This window comes from Strix uralensis, chromosome 3 (assembly GCF_047716275.1).
Source record: "Strix uralensis isolate ZFMK-TIS-50842 chromosome 3, bStrUra1, whole genome shotgun sequence".
Classification (NCBI taxonomy): Eukaryota; Metazoa; Chordata; class Aves; order Strigiformes; family Strigidae; genus Strix; species Strix uralensis.
Window position 1 is genome coordinate 11,168,159 of NC_133974.1, and position 26,520 is coordinate 11,194,678.

At 46.3% G+C, this 26,520-nt stretch overlaps 1 protein-coding gene across 1 annotated transcript; it reads left to right on the forward strand.

The window, feature by feature from the left end:
- Window positions 1-659: 659 nt before the first annotated feature.
- On the forward strand, window positions 660-26,241 carry SDC1 (syndecan 1). The gene is made up of 5 exons (XM_074864695.1): window positions 660-965; window positions 21,430-21,511; window positions 22,562-23,055; window positions 23,275-23,404; window positions 23,968-26,241. The coding sequence occupies exons 1-5, from the start codon at window positions 906-908 to the stop codon at window positions 24,132-24,134; spliced, it is 933 nt and encodes a 310-aa protein (XP_074720796.1). The 5' UTR covers window positions 660-905; the 3' UTR covers window positions 24,135-26,241.
- The last annotated feature ends 279 nt before the right edge of the window (window positions 26,242-26,520 follow it).

Sequence of the window (26,520 nt, forward strand, 5' to 3'; positions counted from 1 at the left end):
TTTTGCCGCAGACCTCTCGCAGCGTTTTACACTGCCAGAAAACCTCCTCCGAGCAGCACAAACATCGGATGCGACGAAGGGACGGGCAGAGAGTGGGGGGCCGGTCCCTGGGATCCGCGGGAAGGAGGGAGGAAGGACACCCCCAACCCCTTATTTTTTCGGGGAGAAACCCCCGCTGGCGGTGATCGGAAGCCTCGGCGCAGACGGGCTGTCCCGGGAGCGGGGCCGCCCGGGGCGGGGGACCGGCGCGGCGGGAGCGTTCCCCCCCCCCTCCCCGGCGCCGCGCCGGGAGAACGGAGGAGGCAGCGCAGCCCCGTGATTTTCCCACACTGGAAAGGGAAGGGAGGGCTTTTAACGTTGTTGTTATTATTATTATTATTATTAATTATGATTATTTTTAGCGAGAAGGAAGGAAGCTCGGCGGGAGCAATGCCACTGCTGCAAAGGAAATGTGGGAATGCGACGGGAGGGAGGCGGCGGCTGCCGCCGGCCGGGGAGGGGGGAGCGGGCCCGGCGGCGGCGCAGGTAGCGCGGCCGGGCGGCGGGAAGCGGGGGCGGGCGGCGGGGCAGGGCGGGCCGGGCCGGGGCCGGCGCGGGGAGCGGAGCCGAGGGGAGGGGAACGGAGGCGGAGCCGGCTGGGGGGTGGCCGTAAGGTGAAGGTTGTTGCAGTGGGTTCATTAAAAGACAGAGTTCGACTCTTCGCCGCCGTAGAGCGCTGCTGGGAGGCTGGTTCGGCGGCTTGCGAAGGAAGAGGAAAAAAAAAAAAAAAAGAGCAAACACAAAGAAAAAGGAGAAAACCCGCTGATACTTCAAAGACTACTAAGGGGAGCGGGGCAGGAGCGGCGACAGGGACCGCGGGAAGGAGGGGCAGGCTGTGCGCTCCCGAGGCCCGGCGAGGAGGAAGGATGATGGACCGTGTGGTGGCCCTGTGGCTGGTGGCCCTTTGCTTCCAGGCTGCTGTCCCGGTGAGCCCGCGGGGAGCGGCGCGGCGCACGTGGGGCGGCGGGGCCCGGCCCGGCCCGGGGCGGCGGGGTAGGGCGGGATAGGCGGGGGGGGGGCGCGCGCCCTGTTCCCCCCCTCCCGGCAGGCTCTCGCAGGGGAGTGGTGCCCTGCCTCACCAGGAGGGCTTCGGTGGCCTTTTGTGGTGGCGGCGGGCTCCCGCCCGGCTGCCCCCGCAGCCTTAATTCGAACCAGACCCGCTGCGGCTGCTCCCGACCTGCCGGCGGCTCCGCCCCGGTGAGCTGCGGGGCGGCCGGCGCTGCTCGGTGACCCCCCCCGCCGGGGCGCGGGAGCCCCTCGGTGCCCCCGGGAAAGGGGCCGGGGCTTGGGGTGGGGGGGGATGCTCACGTTCTCCCTCCGGCGTGGCGCGCTCCGGAGCGGGTGAGCGGTGAGTTTGGGCGAGCGCTCGCATGTGGCCCTTTGTGGTTCGGCTGTGGCTGGGCAGCCCTCCCCCGCCGTCACGGGTGACTTCGGAAACAGGGGTGCTCCTGCCGTGGCCCGGCACAACCCGGCTCCGGAGGGAGCTCGGGGTCGGCTGCTCCCCGACCGCCTTTGTGGCCGGAGAGCTTGGCCAGCAGCGGGTACTCCCGCACGCCTTCTACAGAAAGAGAAGCCCAGTGAGACAAAAGTCCTGGCGGTCGGCTCCGGCTCCCCCGATGCCCGTTCTCGGCAGCAGCCCTGGGAAACCAGCCCCGCTCCCCTCCACCCCGGGCCGGCGGCGTGCAGCCACCCCGGCGCCCCGCCGCCAGCCCCCCGGCGCCGCCGGGGCAGGGCTCGGGGCCGCCGGCTTTCTCCCTCCTCAGCGCCGCGCTCGCCCCGAACACGGTAACGCCGCGGCAGCGGGAGGCTTTCGCCTTCTCAAAACCCGGGTGCTTGGGGGAGCAGCTCTCGGGGGGAGGCGCGGAGTGGCCCCGAAGGGCTGCGGGCAGCCGCTCGGCCTTGGGAAGCTCCGCTGCCCGGCGGGAGCAGCCGCCAGATGTCATCCACGACTAGAGGATGGCTCTGCCCTGCGCCCCGCCTCGGCTCTGCCCGCGGAGGGGCCCTGCCACGGAAATCTGGCACCGCCGCCTCGTAAAAACGCCTTGCGTGGTGCTCCAGGTCCGCGCTGGGGGCCCGGCCTCTCCGGCGTCCCCAGACCTCTGTGCAGGGTCAGCGAGCTGGGCTAGCAGGCCTTGTGGCCACCTCTCGGGGGGGCACAAAGCCCAAGTGGCCATCCCTTTCTCCTGTGTCCCCCGCACGCCAGACCTGTGTGCGCCTCGCTCGTGGAGCCTTCTCCTTTGGATGAGTTAGAAGGGGAAAGGGGAACGTGAGGCTTTGTGTGAGCAGGCAGGATCATCAAAGTCAAAACTGGCATTTTTTTCTTTCTGAAATGAAATAGTTGATTTGAAACTTGTCTGGAGATGAACGGCAGCAGCAGTTGGATAAGGAGTGGCAGAACAAAGTGCACGGCAAGATCTAAGCTGCTCAAAATACCTTTCGTTTTGCTGTACCATTCCATCTGTGAACTCTACCTGTAGATCTGGACACGTACCCTTCTAGCCACATGGTAGTGGGTAGTTACGAGATGGCTAAAAATGACAAGCATGTGAGTGTAATCAAGCCTGTTTCATGGGGAGAGGGCTTTGCTCATAGCTTCTGAATAAAGTGGAAAAACAGCAGTTAGTTTTCAGCCTTTGTAGTGCATTTGGATAAAATTCCCCTATGATAAGTATTCCTTACTAGAAGTGATAAAGACACGAAGTAGATGCTTGTCTGGAGTTTTCCTGGGCATAAGAGACATGCAGGCCTGGATGACACTTCAGATCGAGGGGTTTCCTGGGTGAACACGTGGAGGAGCAGGAATCTTTGGGGCTCCCCATGGTGACTCAGCGCTGGGGCTGTTTCCCTTCTGGTGATCACATGGCCTCTTTCCCATGTCGAAATGTCAGTGCCATGGACTAAGCTGCCTTTCCCATCTGTCTGCAATAATTATGCTTTTGCATCAAGTGGCAGAAGACCTCTTGTCTTGGGCATGGAAAGCAGAGTGACGTTACACAGTCCTTTACATATACCAGATCACAGTGCTGTGGGCACTGGCATGGCTGTGTTGGGTTCTTGGTGGCCTGATTATTGAAAAGCGTGCCACTGCTGCTGGCACATCACTTGACCCTTGGCAGTTGCTGCATGACTTGATTCGTCCATGCATGTTGTTGTAGAAGTAATAAGCAGGAACAAGAAAGTGGCCAAACGGTAGCTGTTTTATTTCTGAGTGCTCTTACCCAGAGGAGTGGTTGAGGAGGTTTCTATTATTCTTCAAGGTGACACTTTATTGCTCAAAACAGCTTGTATGAGAGTAATTGCCCTCTGTTGTTATGATGGAGGCATTGATTTCCTTGAAATAAGAAGGCTCATGCATCTTAATGGATGAACCTAGTTACTCTCTCAAATGGAAACTTTTACATGTTATAACCCTGCCATGAAGCCAACTGAGCCAGGATGAGTAGCCTGCTGCAGAAGGGCTGTGGACAATCCAGCCTGTATCATGAGGGAAAACTGGGTTTTGATTGTTTCATCTGATGTAGGTGCATGCTGGTGGTTAACGCGAGCTTAGCAGAGCAGGCAGAACCCTTTTCCAAGGGTGATGTCATGCCTATCTGAATGTAAACTAATTAGAAGAAATTAGGTAGTCCAGCTAGCTTATTAAACAGGTAGGCAGTGGATAAGGAGGAAGCACTTTCTTCTATAGTATATGCAGAGCAGCATCACATTATTTATCAAGCACTATAAACGGTTCTTCTCCATCTGAATGCTCACTTGCTGGTGGCTACCTCCTAGTAAAATGGTGACTGTTGTATCTGGTCAGCGCTGATTAGAGCAGAGACAAATAAGCTGTGTTGTGTAAGGAGGCTCTGGTGCAAGTTTGTAGTCTTTTGTTCCAGGTTTTTCTCGGTTTCACATGGCTAGAAGAGCTAACATTTTTAATGGCAGCACTCTGAAACTTCTGGAAACCAAACAATCCTCTCTAACAACCCGAGACAAGTTACAGCAAGTGCAAGAAACCTGCAAGCCTTCTAAAATTAAGCTAGTGCACTAACCTGAAATGTAGGCTGCTGTTTTAGCAGCGAAATTGGTCCATTTTAAGTATGTGTTTTGCATTGCTAGTGCTTAGATGTCTCCAGGTGGCCTATATAGTAGCATTTCATCCTAACCTTGTTTGAAGTGTCTCTTGTGTCCAAAAACCATACTAATGCCTCTGAGAGGGATGTTCCACACTTGTTTGTGTCAGCTGGCATTTAGGGAGCCGGGATTTTAGTAGGGTCTGCAAGAGGGAGGAGGCAGCTTCTTGAGAGTGAGAAGATAGGACCTCTTTCCTGAGGAGGTGCTGTCAGTGATAAAATTGCAGTGCTTCAGCATTGCAGCGTTAGTATTTTCATCTTGGATGTCTCCTACTCTTTATTAACTCAGAGCTATTAATACAGCACTCTGGGACAGCTGGAGATTGATGCACTCACTGAGACACAGGGTACTTCAAATGGCACTAGTCCCTCGGGACAATGTTCAGTTGATGTTAAGACACCTAAATGAGGGTGTCTGCGTGTGTGCTAGGTGCCTAAGCTCTCATTATAGTCATGGCGATGTAATCAGTGGAGCCAAGGAGAGCGATTATCTGACCAGCCCCTGCACGTCTACTTCAAGGTGAGTTGCTTTGTCGGGACTTTGTTGACTGGATCTCATTTTGCCTATGAGGGGAGCATAGACACCTTTACTTTAGTGTCTTTATCTGAGAGCAGTTTGGCCTAAAGTGATAGTCTTTTTATTTGTGAAACTTTTATGGTAACTGTCTCCATAAACAAACTGACTGACCAGGTGCTGGTTTTGTGCCAAGAGAACTAGCAAAGTAGTGGGAAATGTCAGCTTTCAACTAGGACAACAGCTCTCTCCTGTTGTAGTGCAACTGGACCAGTGCCTTCAAACAGTACCATAGTCTTGCTTTGCTAAAGGCTGTGGAAGAAATCAGGGAGTACAGATGGTCCTGTATCAGTGTTCTGAAGTGAGGAATATGAGCAGAAACGTAAATGGATATATTTTGTGGGGAGAGGATTGTGAGCTGTTGAGGAGGCATCAGAGCATTTTAGTATTTAAAAGCACTGTTTATTTGTGGATTGGAAATGAGGAACCTTTGTTACTCCATAGACTTTGATACAGGCAGTGAACTTGCAAAGTGGAAGTTTTGACCAGCAGTGCAAGGACTTCTGGTGTTTCTTTTAGGTTCGCTTCCTCTCTTCTGAGCTGAGAAGATACTCTAAAATGCAGAGAGCATGTGGTGTCTCCTTAGGAGTGCTGAATGTCAATTTTGTTGACAGGTCTCTACGTTAGAGTTGACTAGTGCACTTCATTTGAACTACTGCTCTGCTGGGCTACTGGTGTACCGCAGAAATGAGCTTTATCTGGCCTGGCTAGAAACCTGGGATAGTGCACTTTCTACTGTGGAGATGCTAGTGGAAAAGTTACTGCACTGTGAAGCCTTACCTCAAGGTGAGATAACATTTGGACCTCCTACAAGCAACTCTTGTGGAGCAACATCTGCTAATGTGGTGGTTTCCCAACCTCTCAGTTTCTCAAGCAGTGCTTGGCTGCAGTCAACATTCTGGGTCTTGTGGAACCGGCATGGGTCCAACGGAGTCTGTTAGGTTGGGCTCCTTGCCATGCTTGACTGTAATGTTTGTATCTCACCGCTGAGACCAGTCTCACCAGTGAGGCTTGCTTTGCTGGATGGGAACCAGTGTGTTAGTGGGATTTGGATGGAGTTGGTAATAGAACTTCCCGTTGAGTCACTGGAGCTGCAGTTACAACTGAGTCATGGAGGTGTTGGAAGCCATGGCTTTCTCTGCTAGGCTTCTAGTTTAAAACTCCTTGGGGTATTGATCAGTTGAAGAGCTCTTGCCGCTTCACTTATGCATCTTGCTGCCAGAACTATCTTCTCCATGACCCTTGTTGTTGCAATATGGTTCTCTTTAACGTCTGCTCATTTTTGCTTTTACTAATAGCGGAAAGGTCTTCAGGATTGCTGTTGCAGAATGACTCCTGACTAAATCAAAGGCACTGATAAAAGATAGGGAACTGCCTGCCAACCAGCTTAAATCATGGGTATCTTACCTTTCGTGGAGGCTCTGTGTTCTTGTTGTACTCCACCCTGTAACTTTTCTGCGCTGCCTGTGCAGTAATGACAAAGTCTTATATGTCAGTCATGGAAACAAAGGCTGACAATCTCGATTTTTGGCTGAAGGCAGCCCCAGGCACACCTGTCAGCCAGCTTTCTGAAAAGTACAGCTGGTTCATGCAACAACTTCTCTGACTGCCCTGGCTCCATCACCTGAGCATACACGAGCCATAGCTAGAGAACAGGGGTTGCTCTTTGTCTGCCTGTGCCACGTGATGAGGAGCTTATTGCATCTTAAATGGAAGGAAACTTGAACTCCATTCCAGTTGTAAGGGAAGTGTGTTGAATGCTTTCCGGGCAATGTTGCATACTATGACTGTCCTGCGCTATACCCAGAAAAGCTCTGTTAATTAATTTCTAATGCTGGTGGCAGTACACATCCTGGTCAGAGCCAGTCAGCAGCTCCAGTCCAGCCCCTTCCTTGCATCTAGGGATTATTAGACGAGCAGACTGTATATTGAAGCCAGAGGTGGGCAGGGGAGAGTGGAGCCAGTCTACCATCTGGAGAGCAAATAGTGATTAACATAACGATTTCCAGATGAGACTTCTTGTGAAGCTCCATGTCATAGCAGCCGTACTGCTGTGGCTGTGTTGGTAGGGAGCCTTTGTATGTTCCCTGGGGATCAGAGGTGGCAGCTACAGTGCTGTAGGAAGAGGCTACCTGGCTTTTTCCTGTCCTAAAACAGGACCCTATTGCTGCCTTATTGTATGTTTTGAGACCAGTAGAGTGGAGAAATATAAATATAGGTACACGTACATTTATATAGAGAGAGATCTATCCCTGTCGTGCTGTTTGTTGACCAGCTCACAGCAGGATTTTGAGGCTGTATGCCCTGACCCCAGGATGGTGATCTGGGAGATTTGATGCCTGTGCTCTGCACAACCACAGGAGCTCAGAGCAGCTTGTCTACCTACCAGAACAACAGTCTCGGGTAAGAGCATCTCTGCAGAAGAGAGAACCTGTTACACCATTGACCAGCTAATAGGTATCTTCTTTAGGGGCAGACCCCAGGCTTTCTTTGATCAAGAAGTTGAGCAGTGAGAGAATTAAAAGCCCAAACAGTAGGAAACACAAAGCTTGCTTGAATTCGTATCTAACACAGACACTAATATATGTGATATTTTTCACTCCCCTGCTGTGCTCTGTGCGTATGAAACTAATAGAGACTCTTGCACCGGCAGATTTGATGGCCAAATGAGATTTGTCCACTTCACTGGCTATAACAGGGTGTAAGTGGCACCTATGTGCAGTGGAAAAGTGGTAGTGAGGCTTGCATCGAAACTTGCCTAACAGCCTGCAGCTAAGACAGCTTTGACTTCTAAATCTCTTTCTGTCCTAACGGAGGAATCATCTAGATCGTGACTACTTTCCCATCAGGGAACAAAGCACCTAACAAAAGAGGCTGACTCTGGCATGTCTGGGCAGTGGCAAAGGAGTGCTCTGCTATCGGGCGCTTACATCAACTGACTCATGGCCTCGAAGAGGAAAGCTGCTAGTTTAATCCTCCAGCAGCATCGGCTCCGCTCTGAAGCGTGTTTAACTTGCAAAAAGTTCCTCAGTCTGCATCTGTAGTCGCACTGAGCAGTGAAATGGTGGTGAGCTGCTTGCTACATGAGCTAGAAGAGCAATTATGGATAATTAGAAGTTACTACTGTAGTAGCTGAGAAGTGCTAAATGCTCAGTATGCTCCCACCTCCCCAGCGTGCAGCCGGAAGGGGTTAAAAAGATCCACCAAAACCGCCTTACGCTGATTCTAATAAGTAAAACAGGCTGGACACTAGTTGTCCTATGGCCAACTTAAATGCTAGAGTCATAGTCGTAAAGCAAATCTTATCTTCTGACCTATCCTTCTAACACTCCCCACCACCAGATTGCTTGCTGGGGAACCTTCCCATGCATTATTTGGGGGCATACCAGTTGGCAAGGCTCAAAACTGTGCCAGAGATCATTCTAAAATTTGATGGGATAGATTGTGTTCCAGTGCCCGGGGACGTTTCGTTTAATTTACTGGTATGGATGTAGCTGGTGGGTCTCTGGCAGCAGGCCCAGAGTATTATGAAATTATGAAAACTACAGTATCCAGTAAAAGAAAGTGAAAGTTTGTAATAGGTAATCACGACTCTCATTGCAAAATAAACCTTTTTGGGTGCTTCAGAAGGACGAGCCACTGCAGTTGCATGAGAAATCCTGTGTAATCAGCTGAGGTTTGCGAGGTGAATACTACAAACCTGGAACAGCAGAGCATTCAGTGTAGTAGTGATGGTGCTGGTACATGCCAGTGATTCAGCCTGTGCCTTTAGAATTGGCCCGTAAGGTGGTCCTTCAGTGTTTTATGGTCTGCTTTCTTTAGAGATACATTGTGCTGACTAGAGTTGGTAGTCAGTGAGTAGACCCAGAAGTTTATTTGTATATGAAATATCTTTAACTTTGTGATGTTTGAACAGTGTCTTAGAAGTTTGATCTATTGTTACATAGCATCTAGCTATCTCGATGGTACTCCAGAAAATTGTCTTGGTACTAAAGCACTTCTCTTGCCTTGCAATTTTTAGTACTGTTTTATTGACTTGTCTTAATGCCTGACAGGCCATCAGAGGTGGCATTAGTGATCACAGAATCACAGAATCATTCAGGTTGGAAAAGACCCTTGGGATCATCGAGTCCGACCATCAGCCTTACTCTAGAAGTTCTTCCCTACACCATATCCCCCAGCATCTCATCCAAACGACCGTTAAACACATCCAGGGATGGTGACTCCACCACCTCCCTGGGCAGCCTATTCCACTGTCTGACCACTCTTTCTGTGAAATTTTTTTTCCTAATGTCCAGTCTACACCCCACCCCTGTTGCAGTTTAAAGCCGTTCCCTCTTGTTCTATCGCTAAAATCTTGTCTCTTCACAGTATAGATGTGTAAAATGCAGGGATGTCCAAATCACAACTTAAGTCTTACAGTTGCCCATAGGAGGTGGGAGAGCTTCTAGACTCCACAAATGTGGTAACATCTCCCCCTAAACTTTAACCTCCCCAATTGATTTGGTGACTGCTCTGAAACAAGGTCATGGGGAAGACAAGTGAACAAGCTGTATATCGAAAAATGAAGGCGTGAGGTAACTGAAGCTAGTATCTGTTACAGTGAGACTTGGATGATAGCTTGGATCAAAGGGAAACTCTCTGATTTATCCTGCCTTTGTAACAGTCCCTTGTTCAGGGCTCCACTGTGCAGCTGTGGTACTAAACAGTGCAACTGTCACTCTAGGCCATAGTTGATTGGTTTCATCTACTAAGTGTTCAGTCAAGAGACACCTAACGTTCATTTCTGAAATGAGTAGAACTATAGGTGACTAGAGCGCAATTGCAGCAGCAGTTTTTTTAAGACTGTTTCTGATGGGAGGATTTCATTTGATGCTTCAGCTTTGAAATGATACTTCAACACCCTCATGACTCAGCTTGGAAGTACAGCAGCCAGCTTCTATAATCTCATTGAGGTGTTGCATAATTTAACTGTAAACGGGGCAGTAGTATGCAACTGCTGTCAGAACTTTGTCTTACATGCAGGATTACCAACGCTTTTGTAAACCTGAACACAGAGACCATAAGTGTACTAGGAAGAGGCACTGCGAGCTTTATCTCTGCACCATTTTACATAGGTAATTCACTTGCTGTGTGCTCCAGTGGTTATGAGTGTGCCTATTTCTCTAAGGGAGTTCATGCCATCTGAACTGTGTTCTACGTTAGAGTAATTCAATGAAATGTGGTCCAGCCTGTGCCCAAAGACCATCTGACCTACTGCTGTTTATTCCGAGGAGACTACTAATGCCCGAAACACTTACATGCTGCTTTTCTTTGGCACATGCACTGAGGAGCTGCTAAGGCTATGTGGAAGGAAGGGGTGATGCTGAAAGTGCCTCTTAGAGAAGACTCTTGGGATGAGGGAGCCATCTGAGATGTGGCTTCTGCATCTGGTGGAGATGTTTCAGCCCTTGCGTGCACGACTTAGTCATGCTGGTGTAACTGCGTCTGTTTGGCAGGGATGACTTCTGCACTATAAACAGTTTAGGCTTAGTCAACACTTTAAGATCCTGTGGATAAAACAGACCTGACAGCAATGCTTCATAATGTAGGGAGAGACTTGATTTCTTAACATTCATGCTGGGAATGACTTGAAACTGGAAATGGTGAGGCATAGAAGCAAATGCAAAAGGTATACTTGTGTGTTAGTGTAAGACCTGCCAAAGCGCAGAAACTACCCTACATTGGATCAAACCCAAAATCTAAAGCTGCTTGCATGGTCCACATTAGTCCAGCAACTGGCTGCTGATTGAGATTTGCAAGTTCCTTCTTAACAGACTGGCGACTGACCTGTGTGAGTCCTGCTGTGCATGAACAGAGTTTCTTAGAACTGGTTAGGGCTTAAGCTGTAGGGAGCATGACCAAATCAGAAGGGAGCTGCTGAATGCCAACTGTTGGCTCCTTTTGCTGCCCAAGTCTAACTTGCTTCTGCAGCTCCCTTGCAAATAGTCAATGTCTTATTGTAGCAAACTGACAAATAACAGCACCAAGGAATCAGGTTGTGGGGTGTGACTGGTCCTGCCATCTGGTGTGCACATGTGAGACAGAGACTGGGACAGTGTCTGTTGAAGCCAGGCAGCTCTTTCTGGATCCTTCCAGTTCCCTGATCAATCAGCTCTTCAGTGGGGGGGTGTGCCTGAAAAGGGTTGGTGGTGGTGCTGTAGCTAAGAAGCTGGGTGTGAGATTTATAATGAAATACAGCATTCAAAGGTAACAGATGTCTGGGATGTGTGTGTGGAAAATACAGTTTGTTAACAGAAAAGCATTTCACAAGCATTTGAGACTTCATTGTGCCTCCTTCTGGAGAAAATGTGGAGTTTACAAAAGCGATCAAGAAGGCCTTGTCTTAGATTGTTGAGTCTCAGGCTGGTTGTCATAAGAAGGACTTGATGTATGTCCTGTAGGGTAAACTATGAGCAGATCATCTGGAAAGCTAAAGCAGAGTTTGACAGCTGCAGGCCGTACAGCTGGCAGGTGTTTCTGCCACTGAAGTGTCAGCAAATAGAAAGTAATTTTTGTTGTCTTGTGCATAGGCAGTTGCCTATAGGATATATCCCCCTATAAAACCTTCAGTCTGGGTGGTTCCACTGTAACTTTATATAACTAATGAGAATACCTTGTCAGCTGCTTTGTTGTTAAAAGGCTATTTGTAGGTTTAAGTAGTCTCATTAAGTTTACCAACTAACCTGCTTTAGCTAAGACCTTTAGTACTCCGGGGTTGCGAGTCCATCTTTCTGCTGAGATTTAAATAACTTCCTAGCTGCTAGGAACCAGAAATACTGCCAGTAAACCCCTAGTTTGATACACTAGGGATTTTTATCTGAAACTTGAATTTCGCTGACCTAGCGTAGCACTGCAAGCAGTTTGCTCAAATTAAAAACATATATATGTATCACTAATAGAGTGCAAATGCTTATGTGATCCTTCAGGAAGATCTTACAGTTTTGTCTCCTGGCTCCTTGGCATATCTCACACTAGGTAATTGCTAGAGTTTGAGGAGAACAGGGAAACTCCCAGGATTGAGATAAGAACCTGGGTCTTCTCCTAGCCATGTGCCTGGATACGGAAGGCTGTTGGACTTACTCTTGCCTGTAATAATTCCTGGAGGTAGGAAGTATTCCTGGCTGCATGTTAGCTTCCCTTCCTCAGGTGAAGCAGAACAGCTGCTTCGCCCCCAGAATACTGTGTAGCATGGTGATGAGGTTGCTTCTGACTTCTGGGAACACATCTGCTTAGGTCAGAGCACTTGTGCAGCTGTAGTGTTGCTTGTGATGTTTTGCTGATCACACAAAAACTGGCATGGTGCTCATTTGAAATGGATAGTAGTTCCACCAGCCAAGTTGTATGGCATTTATCTCCAGGAAACAGGGTTCCCTAGGACCAGAGGCACACACATGTTTTCCTGGTGCTGCTGAGAGGCATCAGTGATTCATAGTGTGCCACCAGCCTAATTTGAAGACCTGAGATGCCATAGACCACGTCACGCTTTCCTATAGAGATGTCTCTGATTTCTGAGCTGGGACTTCCTGAGCTGAATGGCTAAAGATGATTAAAAGAGCAAGTTGTAGGACCAAAGTCCTTGAACTGCCTCTCTTGTGTCCTGACGCTGGTGTGCTGCAGGCTTGCGCGCTGTTCTGCAGCGATGGCCGTAGCAGGACGAGCATGCTTGCCTGAGCCTGTGGGCATCCTGGCACATGGCCTACAGCTGCATGCTGACCAGTTTGAGTGAACAGGCCTACTGGAAGAAGACAGTCTCAAACGGGATGAACGGAGACACTAGCTGCTTTGCAGCTCTTCCCTCAAACCCAGTCTTGGGCTGCATTCTTCAGTGTCAGGGCTGTAGTGCTAACTGGTCTGCTTTACTGGGAGCTGTGGTGTTCCTTAGCTTTATGGGGAGAGGAGACTGGCTTTTCCAACCCATGCATGGTGTCAAGGAGCAATCGGGCAGTCTGAAGCTCACTATTTCACTTGCTGGGAGGTCTCAGTGGTTCTGTAGCAAGTTTTGCTCCAGTGACAGTCCTCAGTGCTGATCCCATAAGACAGGGTGAGTGAGATGGGGCAAAGAAAGGAATGTGCACCCAGATGCAAGCACGACTGTGTTCATGGCAGCAGAGGTCAGTGCATGGATGGCTAAGGACAAGGACTGGTTTTGCTGGGACTGCTGTTGAAGACATAAAGTCAATGTGTTTTATATGTGTTAGAGGACAACCCTGCAATGTCCAGTCTCCATTTAAGTGGCTATAACTGCTGGTGAATTGTCTGAGGTGAGTTGCTAAACCTCACCTGCCTGAACTCCACAGCAGATGCTGCGTGTGTGCTGCGGTCATCCTACATGGTGTGAACTAGCCATGTTGGAATACATGGCAGCCAGGGGGCATGTGGCTGTGCTACTGCGGGGGGAAGAGGCAGCAGGCATCTTAGATTCTGTCACTTTTAATTTCTTCTTCCATCAGGAGGATCATGTTATATCTGTGTTGCAGTTACTAGTCTGCATGGGTTTTGGGCTACTAGAGTCCTTTGCTGCATGGGTTCCCATTTCATAAAGATTTTCTGACCTGCAGCATACTTCTCTTTTAACCTTACTTTGTCACGGTTCCTGGGACAGGCAGCCCACCACTGATTTTGGCTGAAACTAAGCCATTCCTGCCTGTGCTTTCTGAACAAGCAGATGAACTGGCTATTGCTGTAAGACTGAATCTTCTCTGCTGATTTTGTTACACTAGAAAGTAAGAAGTGCTGGTAACTTTTAAGTCAGAGGGTTTTAAGACAAGTTAGGTTTGACTGGTCTTAGCTTATGCATCTCACAAGCCAGCTGAAATAGATGAAATTAATTCCCCAGGATGAACTGGAGCTGTTAGCTGTATGGCCTCCCTGAGCTGCACCTATTTTGCACAACTCTTTGAGGGTATACATTGACCGTGGCTTTCTTGTGTTATCTGAAGAAATGAATGCCTGAACGATCAAGTACGTTACAGAGCTGCAGGGAAGGCTCCTTAAAGCAGTTACAGCATAAAACTGAACTGGCTGCTTCTCATGAGATTAGCTGCAGGGAAAAGAGCTTTCTCATTAGACTGCATCTTCAAAACACAGGCTGCCTTGAATGTGGGAGACAAAGTACCCCACTTTTGGCCATATTGTGACAACTGACACTTGCCACTGATACAGAGTTCAGTTGAGTGCTTGTTGTGTGCCACATTTGTGGATGTCTTGACCTGTCAGTGAGATTCACTCATTGGCCTGGGTGTATGGCTTGGCTGGAAGGAGCAGGTTGACATGAGTGAAAGCAGTATGTAGTAATTTACATGTTTGATATATCCTTGACGAGAAAAAGCAGGAGCACAGACTCTTAACTCGCTTCTCTGTATTACTGAAGGACTGACCAGGCTTCTAGTGGAACTGTCTGAGAGAGAACTGGGAGGCAGCTCAGCTCTTCTGCATCAGTACTGACATGGAGCTCTGTACACATCTAGCAGTGTGTTGATGCTGTGTGTTGCATGGCCACAAGTTTCCCTGGCTGTGGAGTCAACAGCAACATACTCCTTGTCCAGTACTAAACAGCAGTTGTTCTGGCCCTCCTGTAAAGTTCAGGTGGCCCAAGACAAAAGTAGAACTACTACCTTTCTGAGTAAGACATCTATCTAGCCTTTGCTACTGTGTTTAGGAGGTCGGAGAGGACTTAAAAGCACTGTTGTCAGACTTCAGAACAAATCTTACTCGTCGCGAACAAACAAACTGCAGAACTCTCCCTACAATCCCTCTACCTGCTCCTTTTTCTATAAACCCTTTGAGTCAGCCTCTGATTTGCATGTTGCCTGCAGTCTGAGGGTGGTGATGCACATTTCCATAATGCGTGGCGGCAGTGGCAGGGTATTTTACTGCCCCTCTGCCGCAGGGTAGGTGAATGTGTGTCAGCATCCCAGGAACCCAGGCTCTGAATCTCTATGAATTGCTTAAGCAGCTCTGGCTGCCACGCTCTGCCCTGTGCCAATACAAACACTTGTGCATTCATGCACCGAGTAGGACTGGGGAACTGGTCCTGCTGGAAAATTCTTTGCATGATGTTTTCTCCTCTTTTTTTTTTTTTTTTTTTTTTTTTTTTTTAACTAGACCAGTTCCCTGATCTGGTTCACCATGAGACTGCATGAACATATGCAGGGGATGGTCCAGGAAACATGAAGTGACATGCTCTCGTGGGAGGTGGTAGTTTAAAGAGCCCTGCTGCAGAATGTGAAACCCAACCTGATGGACACAGGCTGGTTCATTTTTGTTCTTGGCATGTTGATTGCTGTGTTTCAGCCCCACTTAATTAAAAAACGTTTCCCTGTCACACCAAGGAGAAAATGTAATGCTGATTGGGCCATAGTGTGATACTTATCAGGTGAGCCTCTAGAAATATTGGGACTGTAGCTGGATGCTCTTCTTCCTTTGCATCTTGTGCAAAGGATCAGGGTATGCTTCTACAGCTACAAAACTTGACAGAGAAGAAGGATCAGAGCCAAGTGGACAGTGAGCAGAGTTTACAGTCTGGTCTGTTCTGCCCATAGTGAAATATATCTTAAAAGCTCTCATCCTATTTTGAGTAGGCATTGGAAGGTGTTTCGCTGCCTCAAGAGCCTGAGCGCCAAGAGGTAGCTACTGTGTGATGATCAGATGGTTCATGCTTCAGATGAAGGCAACAGCTAGGACCTCTTCCTCAAAGATAGTCCTCTTCTCAAGTCACCAGCCAAAAATAGGAGGCCAGTAAGAACTCAATTAATCAAGATTTTCCAGCTTTTTTTATACTAATAATGATCTGATAGAGAAGCAGCCAGATTAACCAGCATACTCGTCTCTTGCTGCTAAAATGATGCTTGCTTTGCTGAGCAAAAGAGCATCCTTTACTTTCCACTTGAGAGCTGCCTGACTGCTTCCCTTTGGAAGGAGCACCCTGTGAGCCACTACCAGCTTTACTCCAGTTGACATAACCTGATAGGTGGAAGGTGGGGATGCTGAAGTCTGTTGGTACGCAGCAAAAGCTCATTGAGGGAGGGGGGGAAAAAACACCATCTGAAATTGTGAGGGCAGATAGCTGTAATGCTTTGAACAGCCTTGGTTGGAACACTAGCCAAGGGTAAAAGTACTGCTTAAATCGAGGCTATCCAGTCCATGAGCTGTTTGTGGGACTGTTTGTAGCTGTCTTTCTGCTCTTTGGCCTGTGCTGTTAGTCTGTATCTTTGGCTGTTCTAGGAGGATAACTACTTCTTTAACCTACAGGGTCACCAACAGCATGGTACCACGAGAAAAAACTGGAAGAGCCATTAGCTGAGATGGTGCCACACTGCTACTGACTTCTGATGTAGCAGACTTGCACGCAAGCTTCGCTTCTGACTTGCCACATAAAAGTATCAGTTCTGTTTCAGCTAGTCCAGAATTTATGGCTGTTAAAATTGAAGGTGTGCGCGGTCAACTTAATGCTAGCAGTCTGCATGCCTGCAGGAGGGGGATAGGGGAGGATGCTGGTGGGTGTTGGGTTTTTTTCCCCTTAACTGTTTAAGCTCTCTGAAGACCATTGACATCTGGGACTGGGCTTAATCATGCGTGGGCTATTAACTGCAGAATATCAAGGTTTAAGAAAGCTAAAATTTCCTTCAGCAGGTGGTTTTGTCTTCCTACGCACTAATATCAGTATTTTGAGGTTAGAAGCTCTTTGGGCTGCTCTGCTTCAGATAGCATTTATGTTAGAGGGACTAGGTCTGCTCTTCAATACATAGAAAAAGGTGAAAGACAACCTTTCGGTTTGAGTTTATTTTAGAGCTGTTCAAATCCTTGTGAAAGTCTTTTTCTGGATACTCCAGTGTCATATTTAGTAGGCAAAACAGAGCAAATGCTTGTCTTGTTCTTATATGTCTCTCTAAACAAGAAGAAGCCATTGGGTTTGCTTCCCATAAAGTTGGAAGAATCTTGCAGGATGCTCAGGGAGGTGTTGAGCTCATTACAGCTCATTCCTTTTCAGCTGAATAAGAAGGATTTATTAGGAGAAACAATTGTGCAAATTTAACAGCATTATTCAGATAATGGAGGATTTCAAGTGTTTTTGACACTGCTGTAATAGCCTGATCACAAGCTAGGACTAGTAAGAGTGGGATACAAATCGTTCTTAATCTAGTTTAGGGCTTGTGGCAAAGCCAGTGTTTTTGCTTATTTCAAAGAGCAATTTGCAAAAAGCTGCTTCCTTTTACATATACCATGGCTCCAAATTAATGTGGTTCCCAGTTTGGGTGGGGTGAGATCAGCTAATACACTGCAAATCTCCCCTCATCATGAGGGAGTACTTCAGATCTATGCTTCAGCAGGAGAGACTCTGTGGCAGCTGATGGGATAAGCACAGAAAGATTCATGTATTGATACTGCAACCTAGATGAAGACTGAAGAATAGTCAGAAATGATGCTTTAAAAAAAAAAAAAAAAATCTGGAGTATGTTGGACTTCTGGAGCCAATAATATTGCTAATGAGTTGTGAAAGCCTGGCCCATTCTTGATTAAATTGAAGATGCCACTAAGCAGCTTTCTGGTTGTCCCAGCAGAACTGAATAACTATTGTTCTGCAACAATACAGTGCTCAGCAAGAGCAGAGGCTAACAGTCTCCCCAGGGTTTCCCCTGAACAGGCTGCTTTGATACTTGGGGGTCTTCCACTGGTTAATGGGAACTGGTTAATGCATATCAAAAATGCTGTTAAGAATTTCACCCTTTGCATGCAACCGAATTCAGTGGCACCAAATCAAAAGGTCTAGGCAAGTATTGCTAATGAGTTGTATGATCTGGGGAAAAAAAAAAAAAAAACAACAAAAAAAACCTAAAAAAAATATGAGCTTGTTAAATGGCAAAAAAGCAACATGTTGTAGGTGCAGTATAACAGTTGAAAGTTTTTTTGACTAGAATACATGAGATACCATCAGAGATCCTTCAAAGGATCCACTGCCTGAACTTAAATGTGTTCATCCAGCCTTCCTGGCATCAGTTACAATGTGAACGGTCCACAAGTAGTCTCAGTGGACTGAAAAATAAACTGGATGATAATGGAAGTAATTTCTAAAAGCACGTCCTCATTAGCTGATTATATCTAACAGTCTGCTAATAAAAATTTGAGCTAAAGTAATGCACAGTTGTTGGTAGAGTAATCTTGCTTTAAACTTGAATTTATTTTCAGCTCTTTTGTATGATAGTACAACCTGGTGATCCAGTTTGTGATCCGTGCCCCTAATCCTTTTAGCTAATCAAAACCTTTCTCATTGGTGTAACTCAGCTGCAGTAAAAGGTCATGGAAAAGCCTTGACTGTGAGGTGTTTGTTGTCTGAACAGCATGGTCTGTCTCCCTGATGCAAACCCAAATTAGCTCAATCCCTTCTGATGCTGTCCTGAGTCAGTGTTTTATGTTAACCTTGCTGCGTCGGAAGTCCTTCAGCAGCAGATCATTATAGAAGCATGACCTTTCTGCAGTACTTGTATTTTGTGGTGGCATAAGGAAAGGTTACTGCCTCTCAGGCCTACTGAATCTGTAGTGTAGGAAGCAAGAAGTGTAGTATTTATATAACCAAAGTTACATAAATTAGGCAAACATTCCTTAATGTGCACGTGTCATGAAATTGGACGATGTCATGAAGTTACATCACTGTGTGGATATTCTGACTGATATCCACATGTGCATAATCCTATACTGTCCCTTGAGTATTTGGGGCAAAGAAAGTCACTCCTGGATCCCAGGCCTCAAACTACATGGTTAAAGGGAGATGCCCCAACTCCCAGAGGAGGAGGTTGGGACAAGACCCTTTGAGACAGCTAAGTAGAAGGACACATGTAGTGCAACTTTACTAAGTTCTCATGTAAAGCTGTGGAAAACAGATGTTATTAATCCTGAATCATGTTTTCTATTATTCTCTTGACATACAGTGGCCAACCTCAGGGGACAGGAACTGGGCTGAGTCTGCCTTCCTGTTTGCAGGGTGGCTGCTGAGCAGCAGATGGGCAGCTCTACACTGGAACAGCATGGGTCTCCATTGGTTTAGACTGGGCTGCACTGGGCTTTCCTCCTCTGAGGAGGACCTAGCTATCCCTGCTAAGATTCAGGATTCAAACAGGTACATGACAAAGGCTATGAAGAAGCAGAACATGCAACAGCCTGGGAAGAGACTAAAAGCTCAGGTGTGAGGGGAAGTGTAGGGGTAGGCTGACTGAACATGCTGGGTAACAAGAAAGGAAGCATGGCATGACTGAACAAGCCTCATCTGTTAACACCAAAAGGGGAAGGGGTGATGGCTCAGTAGTCAAGATCAAGAGTTGCTATTTAATTTTCTGACAGTCTGTGATCCTTTCAGGAGTGTTGCTAAGGTCTACAGACCATCAAATCTATCCAGGTGTTCTTGGAAACCTTGTATGAGCCACCCCTGAAGATTCAGATTTGGCGGGACGAAGTTAGTCTCGATCCTAGATAAAAGTGTATGGTGACATGCCTCAAACTGTATTGGCAGTTCCTTTCTTCAATAAAAAGCTGGAGGGATTGCTTTCGAACTGCTTCAAGGTAAGAGTCTTCCCACGGGGAGGAGAATGCACCCCCCTTTTGCAGTGCATCCCCCTTTTGCACTCAAAACCAAGCTGAGTGGGAGAGCAAAGGATTGTGCTTGCCACTGCTAGTGCAAGAAAGGAGGGAGAAAAATCATCCCCAACCCCCCATCAACCAAAATGGTGCAATTTCTGAAGTCTGACTTCACTTCTGAAAGTACTGGAAAGGATGCTCGAGGGAGCAGAGTTTGGGAAGCCTGGCAGTTCTTTCTGTATTCTTTATGCACCAACAGTTCGTACTCGTTAATATTTGAAGTGTAGTGAGATCAGCTCATGTGAGTCACTGACCTTTGACACAAGAAGGAAAACATACAGGAAGTACTTACCTGACCTACTTTCCATGGATGATTGCAAAAGCACAGTGCAAACAAGCACGGACAAATCTAAAAATCCAAATTACCTCATGACATACAGCTAAACAGAAGATTGAAGGGCAATTTCTTCTTAGAAATTACTCCAGAAATAGGCTTGCGGAAGCTTGAGGAAAAGTGTGTTGGGGTTTTTTTTCCAGCAGAGAAGAAAAGTGCTAAAAAGTTTAATGTCTGAGGGGTTGATTGTTTTTGGTTTTGGTTTTTTTTACTTTATTGTTATTTTAAAAAAAAATCATCTAACTACAATGATTGCCTAGAAGGGGTAAGGTTACGGGCCTGATTAGGTTGGTGGCAGCTTGCATACTTGTCTTCAGAGAGGTTGAATCTAATGAGCTAGTTAACCACCTTGGAAACTAGTTGTTCTCTGGAAGTGTGGGGAATGGATAAGGTATTAAGGGTGGAAGAGAAAACTGGCTCAACCTGTTATTTTAAAAGAATGAAGAGGAGATAGGTACAATAGGCACAGCCATGTAGGTAATAAAGTGACAATGAGAGAGTTCAATTGAATTGATAGATACTAGTGCTGGCTAAATTCTTAGGATGAAATGAGTGTTATATGCATTTTTAAGTGACACTGTGTTAATGCATGCTAGAGAAATACAGTGGGCCTGGTTGCAAAGCTGTCAAGAATGTATGTTCTACTTTTTACGTAATAAAATGAGATTTCACACTCCCAATAAAACCATGATCAGCTTGGATGATGCAGTGCAATATCTCCTAAACTTGCAGATAGGGCAGTGGCTGGAAAGGGATGGTGAGAGCATCCTGAGGATGGGATAGAAGTCAAAGTTGTGAAAAATGGGGCAGGTAGTCAGATGGGGAAAGATGAAATTCAGAAGTGAGTTATAGGGCTTTGGTTTGAAATCTGAGAAGGGAGAATGACTGGTTAGGTAATGGTAGCCGTGCAGAAATAAACCTGGGGCTAGTCATGAGCTGAGAGTCAAGTCTGTTGTACCAATAGGAACAGTGTATACAGCAGAGGCCAACAAGATGCATGGAGCAGTCACTCTGCTTTATTTAGTGTTGTCATTTTTGGATATCCTGAACAGCTTTGAACGTTGTGTGTTATGGCAAACAGATGCAGTAGATCAGGGGCTTGGCCTCTTGTTTCAGCAACTGAACTGTGCTCATTAGTGTACTCCTTGAAGCATAAATGGGGAAAGCTCAGCGCTGTATTCTCCTTCGTGGAAGGCTGGATTCTATCTCACAACTTAGTCTGAGTGCCCACACTTACAAAAAGGGAATCTCATTCTACTTCCAGTTAGATGCTGTAGTTTCAGACATGTGAACAGTCCCGGAAGGACTCAAAATGGCAGAGAAGCCAAACTACTTTGTCTCCCCTTCCTTTCTGCTCCTTAGAAGTAATGCAGTAATTCATAGATGAAGTGGTTGGTAGATGAGCAGTCAGAACCTGAAGCAGAATGGTTATGTTGTATAAGGACTGAGCATCAGCTGTTACCAAGGTGCAGCTCTGAACGGATTCCTTGTTTTCTTCTTTCCCAAAGTAAGTGCACTGAATAGACTAACCAAAACTACTCTTTTGGGGAGGGGGAATGGAATGAAGAAAGATGAGAAAATGCAATCTGAACAGAGAAAGCTTGTGTAACCTTCAGGAGCCCTTAGAGGACTGTGCGCAAGCAACATGATAACTTTAAGTAGTCTCATCACTAACACACCTTTCCCCTTCTTTAAAGCAAACTACAAATCTGAACCTTCCTCCTGAAGATCTTGATTCATCTGGTGATGATGACGATGGATTCTCAGGTTCAGGTGCAGGTGAGTTATTAGCACTCGTACTGTTAGTGTTTGATCCTTCCAGGATGTGGCAACTGAGATCTTGATGAGCATCCAAGCTAAAAGGGGGGGGGAGGGAGGAATCACCCACACCCACCCCAGAATATGAGAGTTGGGAACAGAGAAAGAGCCTAATCTATTCTTCTTGTATTGCTTCAGATACTAGCAATTAGCAGAAAATGAGCTGTAAGAGACTTGAAAGGGAGCAGAAACAGGTACACTCCATGTGACTGCTAATATGAGGTACTGTGTGAAGGATGTTCTGAAACTGGAGTGATTCTATACTCATGAGGAGGAGAGACCACAAGAAGGGCCTTTGTCCTCTCTTATGAGCTGGTAGGAGATACCATCTGAGGGTGTGTAAACCCCAATGTACATCAAGTGCAGATTTCATCTGTCATCAGATGTGGATGTTCCTATGGGCCATAATTTTTAAAAAGTGGAATAAAGAGGTTTCAGGATGGGGAAAAAGTCTATCAGAATGATGAATTAAATTGCATGAGAGAGACCTTTGGAGTTCAGTGCTGAAGTTGAGGAGGTGCTACTGAGGAAAAAGCAGCTGTTGAAAGCTTAAAGCATGGTATCCTTCTGCTTTCTTCCAGTCACATGCTTGTATTTGAGATTAAATTGTGCAGGAATAAGACCCTGAAATCAGTGCCAAATGTGCCAATGACTAAAGGTGTTGAGTATATATGGGCGAGTGCTATGAATCAAATAAAAAATACTTGTGGGAAAAGAGTCAGATAAGCATCCTGAGCAACCAGTGTACAGAAAGCAGATATCCCCCTTGTCGACCTGTCTACAAACAGACTAGCACTTATGCCTTGGGGAGAGGCAGATGACTAACAAAGTATTGCTGAATAGTTCATTGATCTGTCCCTTCCTTATTCCACTGAAAAGGATAAGGAATTTCAGACTGAACTGCTGTTAATACAAAAATTGCAGTTTAGGCATCCTCCTTAGATCAGCATCCTGAAGATACTATTAATAGGTCTCTAAAGTGGACAAGGATAATATTGTTTTGTTTTGCAGGTCCCCTGACTGAGCAGTCTCACACCTGGAGAATCCCAGGAGAACCGACTAATTCCTCATTACTGGCAACACCAATGGATTTCAATGAACAGCCATTTCCTGGGATTGAGAGCCGAACTGAAAAGGAAGTAATATCTCCTTTTGCAACTAGCAATGTAGTGACAGAGGAGCCAGCTGTAGCTGTGAAGGACGAAGTACCCATCCTGGGCTCACCTGATGAGAAACCAACAAATGATGCGGTTACAACAACAGTGAGAAGCCCAACTACTCACTTTCCTTCAGTGATTCATGTAACTCCTTCAGAAGCCTCAGGCACGGTCCATGAGCTCGAACCTAAAATCCCTAGCTCTGATGTGCCAGACACTAAAGACATGCCTGAGCCTTACTCTACCATCCGTCATGAGGGAGACATCACTGCCACCCCCACGACGACAGCTCCAAAGGATGTTGTTCCTACACATGAGGAGGTTTCTGAAGATGGCTCTGGAGACCCGGTGAGGACTAATAGCTCTGACACCCTTTCCAGGGAGATGGCTTTAGTAGTATGTAGTAAGTCTGTTTTGCAGTACAGGGTGGCAGTTTGTCAAAAGCAATGATTGATCTAGTGGGCTATATTGGTGAAGGGTTTTAGATGAGAAAAAAAAAAGCTGTTGAACGGCTTCAGTAACAGGCATGATGGAAGGATGAATAACCTGCCTTGTATGTCTCAACAGGGAGACTTCATCTTGACTAAAGATGAGGAGTTGGTCCCCACCCAGAACTCAGAAGTGCCGGCTGACTCTGGGAGGAATGCCAAAGCAGCAGGAGCCTCTGGAATTATGGACAGAAAAGAAGTTCTTGGAGGTACCTGATATTCTGAATTTCTAGTTGGTAAAAGCAGACTTCCATAGGAGTCTTCCAGGCAGCAGAAGCTGCAGTTCTGCAAGTACATCTCTGAGCGTGAAGGCCAACCTTTTACATTAGACCTCTGAAATGAGGGTGATGATTCATGATTCTGTGTTGTCAAAACCTTAGCAAGGGCAAATATTAATCTGCTAATAGCAAAGCAACCACTGCTAGTTATCCGGAATTTTATGTTTAAACCTATTCCTTTGCCTTTCCCAAAAATTACAGTAAAACTGCTCTAATGCTGTCTGGGTCAAATTACTAGAGTTGAACAACATAGCCTTGAGTGCTTTGCAGCATGGCCCAGTGGGAGATCTGCTTCTCTAGGTTTACCTCAGGTAGATGAGCAGGCTCTCGGTAATGGCAGGATCACTGCTTTGGGAGGGGGCAAAAGAACAAATTAATTTCTGGAAGTCATGAAGTCAGGGACCACACAGTAAGGCACGATCTGGAATTTACAGTCATACTAGCATTATCTGGTGTGGCATCTAGAGTAATTTGTGGCTTTTTCTTCCTTTTAGGTGTTATTGCTGGAGGACTGGTAGGCTTGGTGTTTGCAGTGTTTCTAGTTGCATTTATGCTGTACAGAATGAAGAAAAAAGACGAAGGCAGCTATTCACTGGATGAACCAAAACAGTCTAACGGAGGATACCAAAAACCACACAAACAAGAAGAATTCTATGCATAAACACTGATCTTCAGGACCCTTCTTAGTCCATCTTTCTTGGACTCTTCTCTCCCTGCACGTGGACCTCCTAGTGTGCTTTGCATTAAACTTAAGCCATATGATCATTGGGTTATATGCCCTTACCACTTTGCCATTGGAAATTTTATAACTACAAAGTAGATATGGATTCACTGAACATTCCCCGCTTTCTTGCACAACATTTTTATATTTTATTTTTTTTAAACAGAATTGGGACTGCAAGTTCCTAAACTCACTTTGGTTTATCTAAGGACTGCTGGGGCAGGCAGTGGGGAGAAGATAAGGGAGCACTGTATGTATAAACTTCTTGATATTTAGGGAAAGGGCTAGCAAGAATAAACAATTATCAGTGCTCGAATTCTGTATAGCAGGGATCCTTCCTATTTAACTCATAGATGTGTTTTAAGTGTAACAAATGGCTGCGCTGGGCAGACGTTTGGTACACTGCGATCCTCTAGCGCTTTCTAACTGCCGTATTTGGAGCACTTAATGTCTATGAAATATCAAGCTGAACATGATTTCTAGTGAAAGGAGGTGTGAGGGGCAGGGTGAACAAATGACTGTCACGTGATTCAAAATAACTCCTGTTTTGGAAGCATTATCCCATACTCAGAACCAGCTCCTAAGCAGTTGGTGCGTACGCTGATACAAAACAAACCGCAAATATCCCAAAACTAAGTGGAGAGTTCGTTTTGCCAATAGTGTTGGACTGTCCCCCTACCCTCTTGCTCTTTCTAGGCTTAGGTAAGAAATAGATTTTTCTAAGCAGTCTCATCTTAGACATTCCCTCTTCTTAGGTGCCGAATCTAGGCTGGGCTGTCACGCTGCAAATACTCTTACCCTGCGCTACTGTGTAGTCACCAGGTGACTGATGGCGTGTTGTAGCACCTACCTCTCTGTGCACTGTGCACAGTGGTTGTCTCGGAATGTGGTCTGCTGTCTATGCCACAGAATACCTTGGCACACAGGGGTGGAAGGTAGAAAGCAGCATATCGTGACTTCGCAGCTAAGGAGTAGAGAAGCATAGCATCTGAAACAAGCCTGATGAAGGCTAAATGTAGACGGCCTTAAATATATACAGCAGTTGGCGTGCTTAACTCTCATGACTCCGGAACAGCTCTTCAGAAGCTGTTCCTGCACTTTGGAGAGAAGCAACTCCAGGGATGTCAGACTAGTAAGGGCCGAAAAGTACCTCCTGAGGAAAGTCTGGTTGCCTGAAGCTGTTGGTGGTCAGTGTGCTGTCAGATGCAAGGCACTGAGGCCTCACTGAGGGTCTGGAGTTTTCCAGAGTATCTCAAACTTGAGTGAGAAGAAAAGTGTGGTGTTCTGCACAAGCCTTTCTTCTGCTCTGCCTTTTGTTAGCTTCTTACAAGTTCAAGTCCTCATCGCTCAGTGCAGAAGGTATGGGGTGGGTGGAGGAGTGTTTACAACTGATGTAAATATTTGTACTGTTGAGCCAGAGGGAATGATTGGAGAATATTGGAGAATACTGCAACAGTTGGTACAAATGTTGCACATTAACAGTAAAACTTAAAAACCTGTGTAATTTAAATGAAGTATAAAACACTCCTGAGCTGCTATGCAGCTAAAATTGGTGCCTTCTCTGCAAACCTAAGAAAAAACCAAAACACTTCTTGATTCTAAACTCTTCTTTATGCATAAGGAAAACTTGTGCATATGTGTAGCTGGCTGTTTTAAGTAAAGCTGTAAAGTCCATTATGTCTTTTTTTTTTTTTAATGAATGAATTTTTATAGGTTAATGCAATGACCAGATGGTGTTAATTTCAGCTGTAATTCTTTGCTTTGTATAGGAATGTAGAAATGTTGTTTGATAGGTGTATCCATGATAAGGTTCTTGTAAAGCCCAGGAAGATAAAGTGGTAAACTAGAGTTGTACCTCACAACTTTGCTAGGGGGAAAGGAAAAAAACTGTATATTTTGGTAGTCTAAACTGACAGTTTGTGAAACAAACATGACATTCTGTGTTATTTAAGTGGTACAAATGAAATATGAGTTCTAACAGAAGATGCAACATTTGGTTATCTGTATGCCATGTAAAGGTATACTGCAATAAATGGCATTTTGGCAACTATGCGTCTCATCTGTGAGCATTGCTCTGTATAATACTTAACAAAGTCGATGTGGTTTTAAGACTGCCCAGCTCTTTAAGGAAGTTGGATTCCAAGTATGAAATACCAGTTTTGGTGCTAAGCATATGAAGGTTCTGCTCAGAATTGGAAGGGTATGAGTGTGGCCTGCTTCCCTCTCTCTCCCCTTGGCCTGGATGTCTGGGTTGTGGTGAGCTGCTGTACCCTGAGGCAGTGGTGTGGGATATGAATGGGATGTAGTGGACATTTGAGTGAAATCT